Raw genomic sequence first — 17,364 nt, forward strand, 5'->3', positions numbered from 1 at the left:
GCATGGCAGCTCTCTGCGCCCTCTCTCTCTGTTTGGCCTCTGATCCTCTCAGACTGACTGCACATTCATTTTCATTCCATAGACTGTTATAATGACGACATCTGTCACTGGGAGCTGGGGGTGTCTTTTGGGTCTTGTGACAGAATGGAGAAAAGAGGAATGGAAATTAGTCCACAAAAAATAGACTGCCTCCTCCAAATAACCCCCCTTCTGCTAAAGTAAAAAAAGGAAATGCTAGCTAACCTCTGCATATATCAGAATGTTAGTCCTTGTATATTATAGGACCTGGATGGTACAGTAATCTTAGTATGAACAAAGACTTTCCATTATCTAATGGCAGTTTGTTCTCTCCCCAAAACTGTAATCTAAAATGAATATATAGTAAAATAAAATATACAAACAGTTTATTCAATTTATACTCTAGGTCATGAAAAGAGTCAATAAAGTACATGAAATCTTAAGTCCATGCGAAATTTGGTAATAACTACTCTATTTATATGCACACACACAGATAGTGTGCCTAAGTCTTTATGTATGAATTTATTCATTTGATTGATATCACAGGATGCACTGACCTACATGGAATTAAAATACATGATCATTTCAACTTGCCGGATAGCCAGAGAAATAAAATACAGCAAATATGGAAGTGATTTAAAAAGACCTTAGAACATCTAAAGATGTGAGCAAATCTTGGATTTCAGCAGACGTGCAAGCAATCCATTATTTCAAGGACACATGGAAATACTGTGACCACCAAAATGCTTCAAAGTCAAATAGGTACAATGGTTTTCCTTTTTTAATGTTGGTAAATGGAGTCCCTCTTTTCATTATATTATTCTCAATTCTCTTGGTAAACAGAGAAGAGCATATTTTGGCATGAAACATTGTCTCATTCTATAAAACCTGCCTCATCTGAAGCATTTAACTGAGGAAGTATATCACATGATATGATGTTATAGTTAATATGTGGGAAATTTTGATGACCATCTTTAGACTATATCAGTAGGAATGGAGCCACATTAGATATAAAAAAAATAATTATAATTACATGCCTCTATAAGGAGCAAGATGAACAGAACAAGTTTATACTCAATACAACAGGGTGTTTTCCTTAGGGAAGGGTGTGTAGAGTTTGAATGCATGCTGCCAGACTTTAAGAAGAATGCAATTTAGATACATTCAAGTACAGAGATGGTCTCTTTGAAACCTGACTACATTGAAATCAGGAGGAGGCTGGAGGTTTCACTTTCAGTCGTACTCGTGTTGACCATGGTCTGCTCTAATGGTGTTCTACTTATTCACAATGCTGTAGTTGTTTCTGTTCCCTGCTAGTCAAGAGTTAAGATTAAAACACTGCATTTTAATTGTTTCAAAAGTCGATTTTACAGCCGAAAAGCTACATAAAATTTATGTGCCAGGATTTTACTGCAAAAACATCTGAACCTGAGATAATCACTGTGGTTTTGTTTATTGGGCTTTCCTCTGTTTCACTGCCAAGCCACAAAACAAGGTTTACACTGTTTGATTGTCAAGCTTTGTAACCATGTTTCCCTGTATCCTCAGACAGACAGACTCCATATACTGTCAATCATGCATGTTCACATTTGTGATTTTACCCACTGCTGGTTGGAGAGAGACCTGGGCCGTCAGGAGATATGAATGCAAAAACGCAAGCTATACCTGTTGGGTGACATCCGCATTATTAATTTTCCAGGCCTAACTTTCCTCATTAGGTTCAGAAGCAAGCACACAGTAGGAAACCTGATTGCTCTTGCAGAGATGAAAAAGTGTTAGCCTCCCAATCTCCAGTGTTTAAGGAGTGTTTCTGCCGTTTGTCATTGACTGCAGCTCCTCAGGCTCCCCTGTGTTCTTGTTACTGCACTCAGAAGAGCTAGTTTGTGAGCACACTAAACCCATGCAATCCTCTCCATTCATTAAACCACCGCTATGAGGAGGGTGAGGGCATGTCAGTAAAGGTCAGAGGTGAGGCTTCATGTTTAACTCCTGCAGTGCTCAATTAGGGAACATTAAACTACTAAGAACAGAAACCATGTCAAAAGGCATAAAATGCATAAAGAGCGTTGGCAAAACAACTCTTTACTGGAATCCATGGCACAAATTCGTAACTGCAGGTATGCATGATGTTTATCATTTTTTCTTTAACTTGGCAGATACTGATTTGATTCAGCATTCTTGCTTGGTTATTTCACAGACAAAACAAAAAAATGGTCTGTTGCTGCCACCTAGTGTATGCATCGCAGCCTTTAAACATGGGCTCTTGCAAAACACATTCACACAATTAAAACACTTAAAACAAACACTTTTGAAACAGGTTAGTACGTTTTCTTTTTACTTCAAAATGTGTACATACAATAGCAATTCTGACCCTTGAAAATGATAATGTAAAAATTGCTCAGTTTTAAAACAAAATGTATAGTGGCCAGTGTAACATCCTTTTAAAAAAAGACAACCTGGACACATTTCACAAATCTACATACGAAGACAGGGGCAAAAATACTCAAATTAACAGCATGAATAAACATTTTCTATACAACACCCACTGTTGAGGATGTCAGAAATTCTTCTTAGCTCCACAGTAGCCTTGTAATGTGATTTACAGACCACATAATTGTTCCTTTCAGTGACGCATACAGTGGCTCTATAGTGTGACAATGTCCGAGGCAGAGAAACAGTAAAGACAGTCAAAGGGATTTCTCATGCCAAGGTAGGCAAGCGTGTCATATTACAACAGTTCACATATCAAAGTGAGGACGATGTGTTCAGATGAGATCACTCAAGTTCCTTGAACCGCGCAAACATGGCCTTGCGTACTGCTTGTTTGTAGGTGGTATTGTCCCAAACTACAAACTCTTTCTTTTTCTTCTGCTAAACAGAGAAGTGCAATGTAATGTTTAATAAAATTTCAAGAAACACCACATGAATTTAAGCAGAGAAATAAAGCTTTATACCTACCGGGACAGGCTCAGCTCCTAAACCAGGTCTGTCACTGACTTTATTCATCTCCCTAAACACAGGGAACAAACACTTCCGGTTAACAGTTAAATGTTCTAATAAAAACACTTAAATGCTTCGTATCCCCATTTTGAAAAAACTGTTGGTTAAGGCGTACCTACCTGGAGCTTCCAGCCCAGGTATTATGATGCTGCTGCTGGTGATGGTGTTTTCTTTTTTTCGGTTCTGGTGACCTGGAGGTTTCTCTGGCATTGAGCTATGAAGGGCAAATTCCACCTTTAGTAATCAACTCAAAACCTGATACTCTCCTCAGCATATTTTACCTACATCATTCATTTTCACTTACCTCTTTTTCCTGGTTCTCCAGTGCCTCTAGTTCCTTCTTTGACCTTTTGATCTTAAGGTGGATCTCCATATTTTGCTGTTGAGACAATACAAGTATTAGAGGCTGTGTTTATAGGGTCCACTGTCAACTACTGTTCATGCAGAAGTAAATAGGCAGTACTTTGTGCAGGTCAGAAAGCTGCTGGTGGCGGAGCAGAGCGTCCTTGTTGGGAAACTGTCTCCTACACAGCAGGCAGGCCATCTTCTTCCAGTCTGTCAGCTTGTTGTCCTTGTCTTCAGACTGGCTGCCCTGACCGCCTTTAGCTGCCTCCTCCTTGTCTTCCTCCACCTCTTCATCACTTCCAGCTGCATAGTCGGATGCCAGGAGACCAAGGGAGCCCATTGGACGCTGGGAAAGTAAATCAGACAAATATCACAAAAACAGTCACAATTTCTAAATCATGTAAAAAAAATAAAAAAAATAAAGAAAAATAGCACTCTGAGGAAAGTAATCAAAGTGAGTCAGGTATGACAGTAGAGTCAACACCATGCAGGTTCTCACCTTTGACTTTTCATCTTTTTTAGGAGGAGCAAGTGGCTTCTTAAAAAGATCATCTCCACCTGAGATCTAAGGATGTAAACAAAGAACAAAATATAAGTAAATACTTCTTATATCTACAATTAATGCACAGAATAGATTATGTGTGGTTGTTGGAGGTGCGTGCCTAACCTTCCTCTCAAAGATGGCGAAACCAGCGTCTGCCGACTTGGACTGCCTCCTATCATCGTCCATTCCAGTCTTCAGCAATGGCGATGCTGCCCGGACAGTGTCCTTTTGACGATTCTGGATCTTTGCCCAGCGCTCCATATCTTTCATGATCTGAAAACAGCCATGCATTTCTTAACCATCTGCCCTGTATTTCACATTTTGTGCACTGGCATTGTAACTTAAGTGCTACCTTGACAGCAGCAAGACTTCTTGGCTTCTCGTCTTTGTCCTTCTTAGTGGAATCGTCATCATCTTTCTTCTCAAGCGCTGCTGTAGAAGAAGTCGGGACGGGCTCCGAATCAGAGCTGGCGGCAGAAACGGGAACTGGAGGCAGAGGGGCTGCAGTGAGGGCAGGCAGCGATGGTTTCTTCATTTCCAGAGGAGCATCTGCTGCTGGGTTGGAAAGAATGGCCTGGTCTTCAACAGTCATGGTCACAGGTTGTGGCTCTGCAGAGTGCCCTCCTGGAACTGGGATGTAAGTCTTTGATGCAGCATCCCAGTACAAGTACTCCTGGGTTTGAGCATTATAGAAATACTATACACAAAAATGGAGGAAAAAAAATATTACAAAATTACAACATAAACAACTAAAACTAATTATTTAAGACACATTTATAGTGGCTACAGGCTGAAAACTTGCATAATGTAAGCTTAAGCTGTAGTCTTTGCCCTCTGATTCAAATCAATATCACACAGTGGATAGTTGATTAGGTTAGGATTATAGGTATACATTCATTCCTCTGTAGTAGCTATACAGAATTTTATACTATGGTAGGTTACTGACTACAGCACACTAAGGCTGTGCAATTAATCAAAATTTAATTACGATTTTAATTTTGGCTTCCAATTATCATAAAAACAAGTTAATCAAATTAAAACGATTAGTGTGCCCATGCTGTTTTGTGTTATGAATCCAGCGCACCCTTTCCTTCAAAACGGTGCCCCTCACCCTTCCTTAAAAGCCCAACTCACTCTCAGCAACTGATGTATACTTCAGCGCGAGCCAACATGATGGGGTTATAATTGCTACAGCCTGCTAGTCACTGTTATTAGCTTCCGCCTATCTACGCTGCATTAGCCTAGCGGCCAGCGGATTCTTCCTCTACTAAGTTTAACAATTTACATTTTATTTATGCTCAAACCAGGTGTTAAGCGTTGCTTTACTGGGTCTGTGCTTGTAAACAATTCACTGTGCCCCCGTCTTCAAACGTAGGCAATTTTTGCCTACATCTTCCTCACTGTTAGTTCAAGTAACTGCATCTCCCAACGGAACACCACTGTTAAATTTCGGCATTATGTAACATGACGGGTTGTCGTCAACTTGAGTACTTCACCTGTCACCTGCTCTGCTACAATCCGTGTGCGTGCGCAAACACACAGACATACAGCATTGCTGTCTTGCTCATGGATCTAAGATGCTGTTTAAAGTTAAAAACATTTGATTAAGCTACTATTTCCTATTTTATGGTCTATTTTGGACAATGCATAATCATTTAAAAATTTTTATAATTTATTTTTAAAAGTTCCATAAATGCATGATGTTTCCTAAGACAATCAATAATTGTGTTAATAATCATGATTTCAGTTATGACCAAAATAATTGTGATGATGATTTTTGCCAAAATTGAGCAGCCCTAGCTTCTCCCTAACTACTGTTGTCCATTTATAGGCCAGAGGAAGGGCTGGATCACTGTGCTGTCTTGTGATCTCACCCTAGAGCCAGGGTCGTAGTACAGCGTAGTCTCTGGATCGTAGTAGAAGCCCGACGTGGTATCATACAAGTAGTTGGTCATGTCTGGAGTCTCAGAGCCTGGAGGAATTAGGACAAATAGATTTCACATTCATTCATTTGGCAGACACTTCTGTCCAAAGCATACAAATGAGATACAATTCAAGCCACAATAGATCAAGGAGAAGTCTTCGAAAAGAAGTGCCACACCACTCAGTTCCTGTGAATCTTTGATGAAAGTCAAAGAAGTGAAAACCTTTATTTTCTGATAGTTTCACACCTTCACACAACCCTGAGGTAAGTCCAGACATTTATTTATTTATTTATTTTTTTTTTAGGAAAATCATTCTGGCTTTAAATTGCAGTGCAGTCACCATTTACTACTGGTAATATCACAATACAGTGCAAACTGGATTAGTTTACTACAGTGGCATAACAATGCTCACAGCTGATTAACCCTTTTCGGAATTTAAACAGTGAATTTGCTTTTTACCAAAGATGTAGGTCTGTGATCCGTCTACGGCGGCTGTAATACCAGCTGATTCTGTGGGCACATGGGGTCCACCAGCCTGGTACAATGGATCCATAGGTGGAGCCTCACCGTATCCAACTCCCTACGAGGTGTTAAAGGATATGTAAAGTTTACTGCCCAGCTTTGAGACAAGATCTCTTATCTACTTTTTGTGTAACCTACCTGTCCAATGCTGGGGTCTGAAGACAGAGCTGGATTAGTGCTCGGAATCATCAAATCACCTGGTGAAAATGTAAGAATACTTAAAACAGTTTTAGGTTACATTTAGTGATAATAAACAGTGTGAGCAGGTCTCACCTTGCATTACAGCGGAGGCACCAGCAGGTGGCTGTAGAGGTTGCAAGTACTGTGGAGGTTGCGGGTACTGCTGCTGAAATTCCAGGGGCACAGAAGTCACAGGTCATCTGACAGCTCTCACCATCTTTTTCTTTTTAATAACTTTCACACAATACAATAAAATAACAATTTACCCCCACCATGCTGGCCTCAGGTGGATACCCAAGGATGGAAGTGCTCGGTTTATCAAAGTCTCTTCTGAAACTGAAACAGACAGATAATCATCATCAGGGACAAATGAGGTAAGATTCCTCTACTAGAAAAAGCTGATAATAAAATCTTTGCAAAATGTGTGCCTTACTTTTGGTTCTTCAGGGGTTTTGCAACCTCGGCATAAACTCTGACTCCATCAATATAAAGGGGTCTGGGTTTAGTGAGGAGCTCAACCAGACGTGTCACTTGCTACAAAAAAAGAAATGACAATGCTATGTGCTGGGAAATCACAGGGAAACACTGGACAAAGACGGTAATCACAAACTTTGAAAGAACATGAAATTATGAAATCAATAGCAAACTGTGTGCATTCGTATTTTGTGGTACCTCATGGGAGTCCATGTCAACGAAGCAAAAGCACTTGGCTCCTGGTGGTTTGGCCTTCACTAAGCGAACATTTCTTTCATCCAGATATGCAAATGGATCCAAGGCTTTCAGGATAGTCTCTACTGTCGTGGTGGGCTTCACATTTTTTATTATCATGGCTGTATGGTGACGAGAAAAACGTTGTTTATCTGACTTGTTTATGAATCACAATATCACATAAATAGTACCATGGTGTTTATGGATATAAGCTTTAGCGGACACCCAAAAGATGAAGTAAACATACTTTTGCTATCTCTAAAGACGGAGTCAGATTGGTGTGAAGTGTGATGAGGAGGGTTGCGGTTGCCCCAAGACTCTGCCTGCTGCTCAGTTTCTTGCAGTTGGAGCTGTTGGTCCACCTGCTGCTGCCAGGCCTCAGGAGTCAAGTCAGAACTGCGCTGCCACTGGCTGTGGGACAACGACTCAATAGGGTCCTTGTGTTTTGACCCATTCAGGTTGGTCTTCAAGTCTTCTACAGGTTCATCTGGTTTGGGTAATTGGGGCATCTGGATTTGAGGTACTTTGTGATCCGACTCCTAATTCATAGAGACATGGAAGGAATGAACACATTGATCTTAAACTGTGGTATGGTAAACAATATAGCGAAGCGATACTTTACATGGAGATCATACATACAATGGAGACCATAAATTTTCAAATAGTGACTGGGCCTTCTTAATGTTTTATTTCCCCCCAAGCTATCTCAGAATAGCTATTAGAAGCCACCAGTCCTAATTTCAGCTTTCCCGTTTTCTGCTCTGCTCTAATGTGTCCCTGTTATTTGCAGTTACTGTTAACACACAACAATGACTCGATCCAGAGTATAATCCAAGGTCTTTACTGCAAAACAACTGCAGGAAATGTTTATAGTTTTCTTTTTCCACCCCCAGAAATAATGGCTAAAGGCTCGGCAGACTACACGACTTTCAGCATCGGCCGATTGCTGTGCTGTTCACAGTACACAACTTGCCGTCTTGTGATGGGAGTCTTGAAGTCGCTGTGGCGTTCACACTATGTGGCTGATCGGTGACAGGGGTCACACACTACATGAGCTGACAGCAGCTGTGGCACCTGACGAATGGATTAGCAGATGCAGGTAGCAAGGATTGTCTGAGCTACAGAGAGAGCTGGAGTTGAGTAAAGTATTACGGTGAAAAAGTAGCTGCCTGCTCCGCCAGCTGCCTGCTCTCATTGGCTGGATGTGGATGTCGAGTCGGCTGAGTCCTCCAGATATTTGGCATGCTAGATATCCGGCAGACGTTGGCGATGGGTCAGAAATGTGTCAGCGAGCTGTTTTGATGCGTTGTTGAGTAGTTCACACATAACTGGTGACCACCGATCAACTGCTGATTTACTCTCGATTACAGCCTGATTGTCTCCGAGCTCGCCGAGCTGCAATTCGGGCTAAAAATCGTGTAGTGTGAACTAGGCTTTAGAAGAATCAATGACTAATAACAGTATTTCTGTTAAAGAGAGAAACTGGTTATTATAGTATGGCTATGTTTCTATATTGAAAAAATACTGTGTCAATTAGGCCAAATATATAACGTGAAAGTTTAATATACAGGTACAATAAATTCTGATTTTATTGTGCCTTTATTCATGCACCAACCATATTTAAAATACTGGCTTTTGTTTGGGTTGACAATTGAGATACGTATACATTTCCTGTCACTGCACTCACATTAACACTTCTTTCATACTCGTCTGGCTGGATGTACTTCATGGACGTTGTTCTAGTGCCAACCTTTAGGGATCCCTGAAAGAAGAACAGAAATGATCAATCAGCATCATACAACCTAGGTGACTTATATCAATAATACCAATGACACCCAACATGCACTGTGGCAGGTTTAGCCCTCCTCTTCACTGCTGAGGATCAAACGGGCGAACACTTATGGTGGTGTGCAAAGCCCAGATCAAGGATCATGCTTCATATACTAGGCTAAATAGTTTATAAGGGAACTCTGAATTAGGGCTGTGACTAACAATTATTTTCAGTATCGACTAATCTGTCGATTATTCTATCAACGAATCGAGTGATTGTTTGGACCAAAACTTTCTATAACCCACGGTAACAATTTCAAATTGCTTGTTTTGTCTGACCAAAATTCAAAGACATGCAGTTTACTAACACAAAATACCAGAAAATCCTCACACCTTAAAAGCTGGAACTAGGAAATGTTAGCAAGTTTTGCTTGAAAATGACTTAAATCAATTTGTTATCAAAATGCAAGTTGCTGATAGCTTAATCCAGGAGAAAACAGAACTTTGTGGTGCCAAATGTGAACCATACTCTCATTAGATAAGGTCTACAAACCAAACTATGCTGTTGTAAATAATCCAATATCAAGACAAGACTGCATTAGCTGTTTCAAAAGGAAGCTCATGGCACATCTAAATGTTCTTGCAAATCGGTAGTACTGTCTTTAACATCCATAATTCTGATGAGGGTTGTGCATCTCAAAAGGTGGATTTAAATCCAGTGTTTCATTTACACAGAACAAAAATAACCATTAAAACTATACATAAAGCAATACCATAAAGCACAAAGCAGAAGCCATCCTTTACCACATGTGACAGCGTATTTGAATCTTTGATGATATTAAATTACTGACCACACTGCATCATCTTTATCCTGAGCTATCACAAGCTGCAGAATATTGGAAAAAAGTGAAAATAAAGCTGTGTGAAACCAAATGCTCTACCAATAGAAATAGCAGAGCCAAACAAACTGCTGCACAATTCAGCAGCAATTCAAACGACACCAAGCAACTCCATCATTTTACAGACATGATCAAAGCACAACAATCCTGGCAAGTGTTGGAGATTTGGTTAATAAGTAGAGATGTGAACTTTGTTCACAAATTGCTTAGAGCAATTCAAAGAAAGAAAGAAAGAAGAAATCCTGGAGTCCAAAATCTACTAACGATGAGAATACCATCAAGAGGACATGCACTCAAGAAGGTCAAAGATGATTGAAAATGCCTTGAACTGATGAAAGAATTTTGCCAAGAAGATCTGCCGCAGAGACCTAAAGACAACAAGATAAGGAGTCTGCAGCCACACTAGCAGTTTTGTGAGGCTGTAATGCTCAGTGAGAAGAAAAATCAAACTCTTGAAGAAACTTAAATAAATAAACCGAAGTATTAGACAAATTAAGATTTTGACTTGATGATGGCGCTAGACAGAAAGTCAGGGGACCGCCAATGTGCATTAAGACCACAAATGACTGCACCAAAATGCAATCTTCCATCGAACAGTTGCTGAGAAATTTCACACTAAACCACAAATTTGGTCTCATGGTGGTGGATCCCGAAAGGCATCAGGATTCATCCTCCAGGCACCATGAACACCTGTACCAAAGTTAACAAGAGGACCAACCGACAGACCATGTCTTCCATAAAGTTACGCCGCTAGCAAAACTAAAACCTCCCAGAAACAATGTAGACCCGTTAATGGCTGTGAAAATTACCAAAGTTCAGATCACTACAATGTTTTACCTGTCTTAACATTACTTTTGAAAAAATTTTGTTTTTCAAAGCTTGTTCTGGAAAAAAAAAAAAAAAAAAAAAAAAAAAAAACTTAAAAAAAGTTATTTTCTCTTGCAAGGTAAGCTAACACAACAGGTACCTTATGTTAAACAATTACACTGTAAACACAGGGTTCTGAGCAGTGTTCAAAATTAGCACCAGCCAAAATGCTGGTAAAATACGCAAATGACTGGTAGATCTACTTCTCTCGCCAGCCAAAAAACCATGGTAATCTACTGAGTGGTTGGTACACTTTGAGTATTCACTAGCTGGTGGACAACAATGATATTTTTGCACCCTGATTCTGAGTAATAAGGTTGCATTCAGACCAACTTTAGCCCTGTGTGAAAAAAAAAAACAAAAACATAGCCATCTCATTAATTTGACCAGGGCTAGTCCGGCAACGCAGCAGGGGTGCCAATGCAAGGGCTCCACCAATAAATGCAGGGTTTTCAGGCAAAAAAGTAGAATCTTGGTCAACTTTTTCCCGACCACAATGAGACATCCTGCCAACAAAGTGCTGTGGTGACCAATCAATTCTATACACATCCTGGAAGATTATTTGGAACGCAATACTACTCCGTCTACTGTTGACATCACAATCGTCGCGAGTAAAGAAATCTGATGCGTGCTCAATCTCACGGATCTGTTACTCAAACTGGAATTCCGGATCCTATTTCATTTCTCACCTGTATCGTAACACCCCCCCCCACCCCGTCATTGGTAAGGCAAGATTTTCAAAACTGCAGTTGCTTCCTTGACAACAGAACCTTCTTCGCAAGTCGCAAAAAGGAAACCAATATTTTCTAACACTCAAAAGTGCTGCAAGCGTTAATTTTATTCAATCCTCTTCATTACAAAGGCTAAATCACAACCCAGGAAATGGCGGATACCTACAGTCCAATTGTCCTAATATTATGAAACCTTAAATGTGGGGTATGCAATTTTAATCCAATAGATATATTTTTCATTAAAATTTCCTCATGGCCCGCTAGCTGTCCATTGTGTGTTTGCTTTAAAAAAAAAAAAATTTAATAAATAAAGAAAATCAGCTTTTTGAACACAACCATGGCTCTGTAAATATGAAGTAAACCCTCTTCCAGCCATGATTTGTGTGTCTGCAAAGTTAAATTACTTGCCCAAAGACATTCAGCTTATTTTCTAGTTCAAGATATGCTGTTGTAACGTTAACTGTAGTAGCAGGAGAGTTGTGTGTTTCGCTGTCTGAGGCTGGTGTGCTGGATCTGAAACATCTGGTCCTCTCTGAACATTAGCTTCGCAGTAGCAACTGTAGCGACGGTTTGCTAACCCACAACTTAGCTACGGTCGTTCTTCGCTCTATATCGTGGTAATTTCTTATGGTATTGTATTTCTCCAGAATCACATACCCCACCTTTAACCGTTTAGACAATCCCACATAAGGGCAGATTTTTTTTTACTCAAATATCTGCATTTTCTGGTGAAATCCTTTCCAGGGTTAGGCAGTGTGGGGTTGAAATTTGAAAATTTAAGATGAATAAGGCAAGTGAACAATGGGATAGAAACTTATTGTATATCTGTGCACACACACAGTTTAACTCTTAAGTGCCAAACAAGTAATTTAAAATACTATCATGGCTTTATGGATATGTACTTACAATTTAATTTGTGTAAAATTAGGAACAACTGTTTAACATCTTATCATCTAAAAATGTCAACAACTGACATCTTCATGTCCTCAACCAAAATAAGTTCACTAAAAGTTATAGCAACCCCTTCCCACGTTCTCTCCCTCCCCCATCTACTAAATGCCCTCTCAACCCCTCATAATCCTGATGGGAGAGATGGCCTTCGTAGAGTGACGAGGATGGGCCACCTTGTTGGACTCCATGAAGTGGACTGCATCCTCGAGGTTTAAAAACTCCACATAGGCCGTATCGTAGCTGTAACCTGGGGACAGCATTTGAAATACAGATGGGTTTTTGTTAGTCAATGCCAGTAATGACAGTCACCCACTAAAACATTAAAGACAGTTCGTAAATACATCGGGATCAGTGTGAGCGAATTTTTACACCTTTACTGACATACATACCTTTTCAGGAAAACACACATTTTGTTTGTTTTTTTCTATTCAGTCTTCTCAAGACTGATGTCAAATCAGACTTTGCCAGCAAAGGCTTTGATAAAGCCAAGCCTAAACAGACATATTCCAGACCAGTGGCAGTGAACAACTGCGTGGTGCGCACCACCACAAAGATTTGCTACTCGTGTTTATGTCAAATAAAAAAAAAGCAGGTAATATCCCTTTCTGTTATAAGACATTGATATTTTGGCAAAATGAGCGGCCTTTGAGACATAATCTTCACAAAAAGGCACAGCATCATCTATAACCATGCCTACAGCGATCCACTGCGGAAATCTTCCACTCTAAAGCAGATGTTTAGATCAGAAGGATGAACAAAGCACTAGCAAGGCAGTTTCTCCATTTCAGGTTTGTTGAAATTCTTTTTTCACTAAGATAAAGTGTCCCTGAAGGACATATTCAGTGAGTCACTTGTCACAAATCATCTGGGAACGATCACTCTCCAAAAGCTCCTAATATTGATTCCTTGGTAAAAACCTCTAATTGCTGACAATGACCCCACATCCTCAGACATCAAAAAGGATGGCATAACAGAACCCCCCTTCCTTCTTTACTGAGCAAGTTCACACAGACCACCACCAACAAAAGCAACCAAGAACATAAAAAAACAAAAAGATAGAATGCGGCGTTTCGAATGTTGTAAAAGCGAAATGTCGAGGGACATGTTAGCAATCGACTGCCCCTTACAGTTCCACAAAGAAACTTCATTCTTACCTGGCACGACATTTCTGATTTTCATCCCCTGCATTGGCACACCATCACGGACTGCAAAGGCACCAAGAATCTGCAAGAGAACATCAAAATGAGTGAATTAAGTCCATGCCAACTAATACCAACACTCTAGTAACCATAATAATTAACATATAAAGTTGTTTTTCTGTTTGATGATTACCTGCTCCATCGTGGCAGTCTTTGGAATACCAATTATGGATATTGTATTGGAAACTTTGTCCTCCACTGACGCATTCCTGTAATCTTGATCCTTTAATATAAATTTTATTCAAATTCTGGTTATGACATCAAAATATAATAACTGCAATTGTTACTGATAAACAAATACTTGCAACAAAATAAAAATACACCTACCTGAGAACCAGACTCACTAAATTTTGAGGGTGCGATTGGTTTAGACTCTTTGATGAGTTTCTCTGTTGCTTGAAGCGCCTCGTGTTTGTAATCAAAATCCCTCCCGGACCCTGTCCTGTAATCGATGTCCCTGTAGTCTTGGTCCCTTGCCTGTACAGCGCTGCTGCTTTGGAAATCACATTCTGCCCCCATCTTACCTCTGGCAGGTCCCTGATTGTGTGGGATATCTTTCAGCCCTTTAAAACAATCACTTGGCACCTGAATCTCATGTGAGGGCTGAATCTTGTCTTTATGGTAAGGGGGCCTTTCGTCACGATTTGATTTATTCTGACTATGCTTTGGGTCCCTTTCTCCAAGCCAATGTTTACTCTCATTTTGTCTCCCAAGAGGGCCAGTAAGGGGACTTCTCTCAGGGAGTGGATGGTCTTGTGGAGCTTTTCTGCCAATTGATGGTAGATCCATTGCAGGAAAGTGGTCACCATGAGGAAAGCCAACATCTTTCCCTGGGAATTCAACAGGTGGTCGATTCCTTTCCTGAAATGGTGGTGGATCTCCAACATTCACGTCTCTGCCAAAACCTACAGGGAAGCTGGGTTCTGGGACACCTGCCATCCCTTTATCCATGTTTAAGAAAGGGCTCTTTTCCTTTCGACGGTTCTTCCATTCTTCTGCAAGAGTCATCTCTTCACCACTGCGATAATCCATGAGGGGACTGCCACTTGAATCCGGATATTCTCCCTCTCTGACTTCTGCACCCATAATCTCTGATCTTTGAGGTCCAGCAACATCGGAAGGCATGTCTGGTCTTGCCCTGTCCACTGGAGCGACATCACTGTTTCCAAATCTTAAGGGAGACCGATCCCTACCTCTAAATTCAGCTGATGGTCCAAGACGATTTCTGAAATCCATATCAGAATCAAATCCACCTCTTGGATTGAAAGGTGGGCCCCCTCTTCTGTCAGTGTCCATCATCCTCCTTTCTCTTGGCAGTAAGTCCATATCAAAGCGATCAGTATCACCAATGCCCATTGGGGGCCGGTCACGCATGTCCCTAAATCCATCATTTTGTTCTGTTCGGTCCATGGGAAACCCTCTTCTTCCATCATTGTTGGGATTGTTGAACTGTGGCATGTTGTAATTAAAAGACTCTCTGTCTCTCATGTTCATAAATCTGTTGTTTGGCTCCCGTGGTGGCATACCCCTCCCTCCCATGTCTGAGTTCCTGCCTGGTCCCGGGAAATCAGAGGAATTCATCAGTTTGTCTCTGATGGAAATTTCATAGTTCCTTCTGAGACTGAAGTCCGGCTCTTCTCCAGGTCTGAAAAAATCTCTGTTTGGCTCTCTACCTCGCATATCACGTGGGTCCATATCTCGCCCCCTCATTGGTGGCCCATCCATCCTCCTCATGTCCATAGGTGGTAGATCTAGAGGCCTTAGGGCCATATGACCCATGGGACCCATGTTCATCCCATCTCTGCCTCTATAATCAGGCATGGGACGATCTCTGCCACGAAACATTTCTCCACGATGATCACCACTGGAACATATATATTTATATGAATATATTAGTCTACTGATTTGTTTGATATTCACATAACCAAAGCTTACAACAAAATATCACTAGTGGGAAACATTAAGTTCATTATTATTACCAAATAGCCCACATCAGTGCTGCATTACAAAGTTAAATGCAGTGTGATACTAGATTTTAACCATATAGCCCAACTCTAGCAAACAGCAATACAGGCACACACAGAAGCGCAGTTACTAGAAAAACTATATTATTTTCTTACTACAGTTGAAATTTGTCTTAAATCTATGACTATGACTGAATGATGCTCGTTTACCGAAAGGGTGGTCCTCCCCGTGGTCCTTGCCCTGGTCCATCCCACATGTTTGTAAGTCAGAATCTTATCTGGAAGCAAAGTTGAAGGTTTGCATAATTTTTTGACGGTCCATGAATGCACCACTTGTGACTTCACAATGGCAGGTATAACGTTATCCATCATAATACAACTGATAAGAATTGGACTTGGACTGCACAACCCTAAATCCCATCAGAAATCTATGAGCGCATGGCCACATAAACGTGATTGTTTAACGTTATATGTTGGAGAGTTATTTCGGTGCTACAGTGAAGATACTTAAAAGATGGCTGAATATGACAAACCTGGGGCCAGTAACACTGGGTGGTGTGATTGCTAATGCTGGCCGACAGACAGACGAGTGGCCCGCTAATTATAGCCATCACTGGGCCTTCACAACTACGCCACAACATAAACAAGCGACGTTGGTACTGAAAATGATTTTATTGCAATAAACAAAATAATTCAGGGGAACAGTCGCATTGTAATGCCAACGAAGGCGTGATTAAATTAGCGAGCTAAAGACTATTAAATTACAACCAACGTTAGCCCCTTGCAAAAGACCATTCACAGGGTGAATCAGAGCTAACGTGGCTAACACTGACTTAACGTTAAAAGCCAATTTCTTTGCGTCAGCTTGCAGTTGGGTAGCATCCTTTGAAATACAGAACATTTTACTAACTATATATTTCTCCATTGATATTATTTCTTTAGGACCCACCTTGCCTACTTGTTAATCGAGCTCAGTTTCGATATTTCAGTGGATTTTCGCCCAGGCCGTCGACTGCTCCAATGAACTGGTGACAAATGGAGACGGACGTTCTTCTTCTGTTGCTACTGCGGACACGGAGCGACTTCTTCTTCGTTGTTTCCTCGGCACGCACTTAAACTACACGCTGTCAGGTACGTTGCTGCCATCTAGCGGTTAATAAATACAACCACTGTCAAATTCGATTTTAGGAACCCAGGCTATGATATACCAGGAACCATACAGATAACACGATATGATCTGTATTTTTAAATAAACGAATGTCTTTGGCCAAATCAGTGCAAGAACTTGATTTATCATTCGTCAAACCACTATCTCTGTTAAACACTACTTCTCTGCTATCTAATTTACCACTGTATAACTTGTCTAATTTTTGATTGAAGTCCAGATCCATTTTGATTTTATTTAAGAACAAAAAACAAAAAAACAATTCCTCTGCTATCTAATTTACCACTGTGTAATTTGCCTAATTTTGGTTAACATGATCTTTGGCAAAAAACATATTAGTCACTTGAAGCTATATCAAAGATTAACCTTGGCTACAACAATTTATTTAATGGAAACTATATATATCAGTGTCAGATTCGTTATTCATTCTCTGTATTAATTGACATTAATTACAGAAATCTTGGTTTGCATCCCCTAAAAATGATTAAGCGGGTTCATTTCATTCTGATATGAGCACTCTTTTATATATAAATTATACTAACTTTAACTAGCTACAGTACTGACAAAGTATGTGCA

The 17,364-nt window shown here is 40.4% G+C and overlaps 1 protein-coding gene across 4 annotated transcripts; it reads right to left on the minus strand.

The window, feature by feature from the left end:
• Nucleotides 1-2,324: 2,324 nt before the first annotated feature.
• On the minus strand, nt 2,325-16,723 carry LOC123987502 (RNA-binding protein 6). 4 transcript variants are annotated; one of them, XM_046076460.1, is made up of 23 exons: nt 16,573-16,723; nt 15,834-15,901; nt 13,987-15,523; nt 13,793-13,882; nt 13,615-13,684; nt 12,634-12,707; nt 8,930-9,004; nt 7,490-7,781; nt 7,207-7,364; nt 6,968-7,068; nt 6,807-6,870; nt 6,628-6,700; nt 6,493-6,551; nt 6,292-6,412; nt 5,782-5,879; nt 4,260-4,604; nt 4,031-4,180; nt 3,863-3,928; nt 3,482-3,709; nt 3,323-3,397; nt 3,138-3,232; nt 2,977-3,028; nt 2,325-2,889 (listed from the first exon to the last, which is right to left on the minus strand). In XM_046076460.1, exons 2-23 carry the CDS (start codon nt 15,878-15,880, stop codon nt 2,794-2,796), a joined length of 3,966 nt encoding a protein of 1,321 aa, XP_045932416.1. In that variant the 5' UTR covers nt 15,881-15,901; nt 16,573-16,723; the 3' UTR covers nt 2,325-2,793. The 4 variants fall into 4 exon arrangements, with proteins under 4 accessions (XP_045932416.1, XP_045932415.1, XP_045932414.1 ...); XM_046076459.1 differs by having other exon boundaries at nt 2,325-2,886; nt 6,801-6,870; XM_046076458.1 differs by having other exon boundaries at nt 6,801-6,870.
• Between the last annotated feature and the right edge of the window lie 641 nt (nt 16,724-17,364).

The sequence above is a fragment of the Micropterus dolomieu genome, linkage group LG18, assembly GCF_021292245.1.
Source record: "Micropterus dolomieu isolate WLL.071019.BEF.003 ecotype Adirondacks linkage group LG18, ASM2129224v1, whole genome shotgun sequence".
Taxonomy (NCBI): domain Eukaryota; kingdom Metazoa; phylum Chordata; class Actinopteri; order Centrarchiformes; family Centrarchidae; genus Micropterus; species Micropterus dolomieu.